General features: G+C 31.0%; 1 protein-coding gene across 1 annotated transcript in view; it reads left to right on the forward strand.

The window, feature by feature from the left end:
* LOC108750687 (arylsulfatase B-like) overlaps positions 1–3,771 on the forward strand; it is a 5,173-nt gene extending 1,402 nt beyond the window's left edge. Inside the window, exons 4-9 of the mRNA XM_018490351.1 lie at positions 284–510; positions 1,197–1,458; positions 1,864–2,024; positions 2,139–2,427; positions 2,604–2,881; positions 3,375–3,771. Coding sequence (XP_018345853.1) covers positions 284–510; positions 1,197–1,458; positions 1,864–2,024; positions 2,139–2,427; positions 2,604–2,881; positions 3,375–3,560 — 1,403 coding nt within the window. The 3' untranslated portion in view covers positions 3,561–3,771. The remainder of the gene's footprint in view (positions 1–283; positions 511–1,196; positions 1,459–1,863; positions 2,025–2,138; positions 2,428–2,603; positions 2,882–3,374) is intronic.
* The last annotated feature ends 1,712 nt before the right edge of the window (positions 3,772–5,483 follow it).

The raw sequence follows: 5,483 nt of genomic DNA on the forward strand, positions 1-5,483 counted from the left end.
AAAAAAATATTCTAATAAATAATGTTTCAATTTGGGTTTCAATTTGGTTTCATCAAAAATGTTTATGTTAATTAAAAAAGATGCATCAATAGAACGTGGATGCAAGATATTCGAAAGTTTATCTTTAAAATATTATTGTTAGTCTTTCCATTATTTATACAATTTATATTTTTATTAATTCCCATAATCATTATTGTACGTTACAAAATGTGAAAAGACACCAAAACTGTTTGGATGGAAAGAAAATTGTTGGAATTTAATTTATGAATTAATTACAACACAGGTATGCAGGGCTATCCCTTGAAAGCAGCTGAACCACGTGGTCTGCACTTGAACGATACTCTTTTACCTGAGTATCTTCGTAAACTCGGATACACTACTCATCTTCTAGGGAAATGGCATGTTGGTTATCTCACGAGAAATTACGTACCTACTCGTCGTGGTTTCGACACTTTCTTGGGATATTTCAATGGCGTTATTCAATACTTCAATCATACAATAAATGAAAATGTAAATTTTCTATAATTAACTATTGCGAGAAAAAAAAGACAGTTTTATTATATTGAATTATAATAGAAAAAATTGATATGTTTTTTTCAGTCTTTCGTTCGATGGTTGACATAATTGTTATAAAATTGTTTGCAACAAATAATAAAGATTTGATTGATTTGTCAATTAACGATAAACAATTTTTTTCATAGTCTTCACAAAAAATATATATATCGACATCAACTAAAAGTGACATAACATTTATGTTATAATTCCGCATTTAAGTATTTGTTTAAAACAATGAAAGAAAATCATTGTTTATCGTCAATTGATAGAACACGTATTATCTGTTGCAAGCGATTTTACAACAATTACATCAACTATCGAATAAAAGACGCATCTATATTTAGTTGATATCAACACTACCAATTAGAATGTTATATATAGCTTTGGCTATAAGTTTAAAACAGCTCCAAAAATTGATAAATATTCTAAATTTAACGAAAAATAAATTAAAAACAATTTTATTAGAAAATAATGTTTACTTTTATAATTTAAATATTTTATTAGTTCTCCTGTGACTTTTATTATCGTCAGTACTTTTTTATCAGAATAAATTGAGAATATTTTATACTTATACTCAAGGCTATATATATCATAATGTTAAGTAGTATACGTTATTTAGTAGACTGAATGATATTTTACAGGGACAAGTAGGCTATGATTTGCACCGTATCGTAGGCGACAATCACACAGTTGAATACAGATACGACTACATGACTAATCTTATAACTGAGGAGGCTGAAAATATTATTTCATCGCATAATACTGAGAAGCCCATGTATCTGCAACTAGCGCATCTCGCTTCACATGCTAGCGATGCCGAAGAAGCTATGGAAGTATACGATTGGAAAGAAACGAATGCCACTCTCGGCTACATTCAAGACGTGAACAGAAGGAAGTTCGCGAGTAAGTACAAATCTCTTAGTCGCTTTTATTAAAAGTGTCGTTAATAGTATATATATTTTGTGAGAAATAAAAAATTGCGTCTTATTTAATAGTGATTATGAATGATTCCTAAAAATTGATTTGTTTCGAATTTTACAATCAATTCTGTTGACAAATATTTTGTTGTCACAGCAAATTTCGTTAATTGTTGTATGAACAACAAACAGATTGTTTAAAAAACCTAATTTTATTTTGTCAGCTTCGGAACAAATCAAATAGTTTTCTTTTTTAAATTTATTTTGTCGTGTAAAATGCATTATTTATGCACTATTTTATTATATAAAATCAAAGTTACAAAGATTAAGAACTACATCATACATTATCTACAATAAAATTTGATAAAATTTCGTCTTGACTCTTTTTTAGGTGTCGTTGCCACATTAGATAAATCTATCGGTCGGGTGGTTGATGCTCTAAACAAGAAAGACATGTTAAAGAACACAATTATACTTTTTATAAGCGATAATGGAGCACAGACCGAAGGTCCATTATATCAAAATTTTGGATCTAATTATCCATTACGGGGGGTAATTACAGCTTTGTTCAAATTGACATTACAACTTTATAGCATAAGAAATATATAATTTCCAATGAAATGATGTATTTATAGTTTTCAAAAAAATGTAACAATGTATTTGCAGTTGAAATTCTCGCTGTATGAAGGAGGCGTTCGAGGTGCGGCGTGCATTTACTCACCCTTGATTGAGAACTCGTCGAGGGTCTCAACGCAATTATTTCATATTACCGATTGGCTACCCACGCTATACTCCGCGGCTGGCGGTAATTCAAGTGCTTTGAGCCAATTGGATGGCATTGATCAGTGGTCCACGATCAAAACACAAGAAATTAGCAAACGGCAATCGGTTGTCATAAATATCGAGGACGTTGACTACAGTGCTGCATTAATGGGACGTTACAAACTCGTTCAAGGTATATATCAATTTTTTTTTCATTATTTAATTCTATTATAAATTTTCTCTCTCATTCTTTTTTCTCCCAAGTTTCTGATTTCATAAAAAATTTGATTAAAAAATACATGATATACGTATTTTTAAACCAAAAATACGTATTAATATGAATAAATTATGTTTTTTTTTCTTATACAGATAAATCCGACTTTCAGAAGCATTATACTAACTATAAAGGTAACGACCCGTCGTATCCCAAGTACAACTTGACAAATGTATTAGAGTCACCAGCCGCATCGGCCATAGCAAATAGTTCAAATCACGTAGTAACTGCAAGTAAAATAGAAGAGCTCCGAAAAGAGGCCACGGTAGTTTGCGAGAATCTTATGACCTCTGATTGCGAGAATCGCACTTGCTTGTTCGATATCTATGAAGATCCTTGCGAAGTTACAGATATATCCTCGCAGTATCCTGAGGTGAGATTGAATCAAAATCACAAGATAAGATTGGGGAAAAATGAGGGAATTACGAACACGAGATAAACGTGGACAATACTATTGCGGTATATTGGAGTAGTGAGAACTCATTTCGTATTTAGTTATAGTTCGATGTACACTTATATACATATAATATCGCATTACAATACGTTACTGTAGAACGTTTAAGATATTATTGTATGTTTTCACGTCTTGAACTATTATAAGTAAGAATAGAGAAAGTTATGTAAGTATGGAATAAGTTAGTTACAGGACGCTTACATCAACTTTAGCGAGTGTTTTATGCTTACGTCCAAGACTGTAATATTGAATTATAACGATGTAATATGCATCAATATTTGTGATTCCTTGCGATCGCTAGGAAAGACAATGACTCTTACACAATTAATTACGTAAAAATCGTTCTATCTGGCGCAGACAAGATGGAAATAAGAAATACTGCCAGTTTAAAAAGACATCGTTACATTTGCAGATCGTGCAGAGTTTGAACGTGCTCATCGACTCCTATAAAAGGCTAGGCTATGAGGAAGCGATCATGTTAGATGCCGATCCTGCTGGCTATCCGTCCAACTTCAACAATTACACTTGGATACCGTGGTTGCCGGACGACTATGTACCGAGCAACGAAATACATTTTATGATGAATGAAACTACGTAGAAACATAATGACTTCACTCTGATTTTGTCTGAGATTTCGTTTGCGATTTTGCTGAAGAACTCGACTGATATCAGTTTTGAAAAATGTCGATGCACTCGTTATCACAAATAGATGAATCTTAAGGTCAATATGATAAGAAATATATTTGTTATATTTTTAATCGCAATTTAAGCGAATAGCTTCTCGGATAACGTTTTCGAAGGCAAGAGAAAAAAAGTTTAATTATAACATTTAATTACAATATTTAAATTTATCTCACTATATAATATTCAAATGTAAAAATCCTTACGTCACTTCCAGACTATTGTAAATTAAATAGAATAAAATTACATATCATTCTGGAAATGACTTAAATGTTTTTACATTTGAATATTGTATAGCGAGATAAATTTAAGTATATATTGTAATTAAATTTTATAATACAAATAATCGATTATTAAAACAATCTGATTAATAAAATTATTTAAGATCACAATATTATTAAACAAAAGTGACTAATTCACGATATTATTGCTTTTAATTAATTAAATTAATTAAATTAATTATGATTTCTCTCTTGGATTAAATATTATAATTTTATAAAATTATAAAATTATAATATTTAATCAAAAAAATTCATAATTTATTTTTTCTTCTTCTTCGTCTTCTTTTTCTTATGTTGGGCCTCTGGTGTTACATCTCTCTCAATGCTTATTGTGATGCGTATGCTGATTATTCAATTGCCATGGGATCTACAGTTTTAATGCCGGTTCCAAATGGCAGATTTTTCGAGAGATGTTTCTGTGGGCAAGTATACTCTCGGGAGGTTGCCAGCCTTTTCCGAGAGGAGACACAAGCGTAAATATTTTGGCATCTACTAAGATCGGGATCTCTGGCATGATTGACCAGTCTGTCTGTCATGCCACGTTCGCGTTCATAATTAATTGGAATATTTCATTATCTAGAATACTTTGATTAATCTTGATGGAGTAAAGATTCTGCTAAAATGCAATCTGTTAGTTGTGAATAAAGTTTTCTTTTGTTGCATATTTATACTTATATCCGTAAAGTGATTTATTGAAATAAATTGGTACAACTTGATATCTCGATCTATCTAATCTTTGTTCCAGATTCTAGTAAGAAACGTATCATGTCATAATGTTCATTAATGCTCCGTTCCACTCGTTTGGATCACCCTGTATACCTTTATTAGCGGGGTAGCGGGTGTTGACCGTTGAGGGAGGCAAAAAGTTTATCGTTGGAGGGACAAAACTCTTCTTTTCACTGACGTTATTGTATAGAGATTATGCAGATTAGATGCTACCGTGCGCGGAGAAGGTTGATGTCTATTTAATTACCGGTATCGTATTAATTAATCGTGTCCATGCAAATAGACAGTTCTGAACTTTCGCGACGTCCGATTTTGTTGGTGAGGGTGAATCCACAAAGTGCCGTGAGCTCATCCGTCTTACATTTTTAAGCATTTGTGAGTTACTTATAGAATGATCGCGCTCACGCATTTTATTTGTAGATAAATTAATTGTTTAATGTAAAAAAATAAAAATTTTACGAATACTAATTGTTTGACGTAAGAAAACAAAAATTCTACAAACACTCTTGTTTTATGATCGATATATGTAGAGGGATGAATTTTAAGGGATGAATTAAACAAAATAATATAAACACATGGAAAATACACTATTTTTATTTTACTACTTGTTTTATTAATTAAAAGTTGACTCATCATTTGCTTTTAACATACATTCTATCCTTATTGAAAGAGTCACTCATGTGCTTTAATAAATTACGAATGGAATATGTTGGACTATTCTTTAACGTCTTTCATACAAATAATTTGACTCATATAAATAATATTGCTCATATAAATAATATTGGAGAAGAAAATTTTCTTTTTATCTTATTTTCAAAATCGTCCTCTGTCGT

This window comes from Trachymyrmex septentrionalis, unplaced genomic scaffold (genome assembly GCF_001594115.1).
Source record: "Trachymyrmex septentrionalis isolate Tsep2-gDNA-1 unplaced genomic scaffold, Tsep1.0 scaffold37, whole genome shotgun sequence".
NCBI lineage: Eukaryota > Metazoa > Arthropoda > Insecta > Hymenoptera > Formicidae > Trachymyrmex > Trachymyrmex septentrionalis.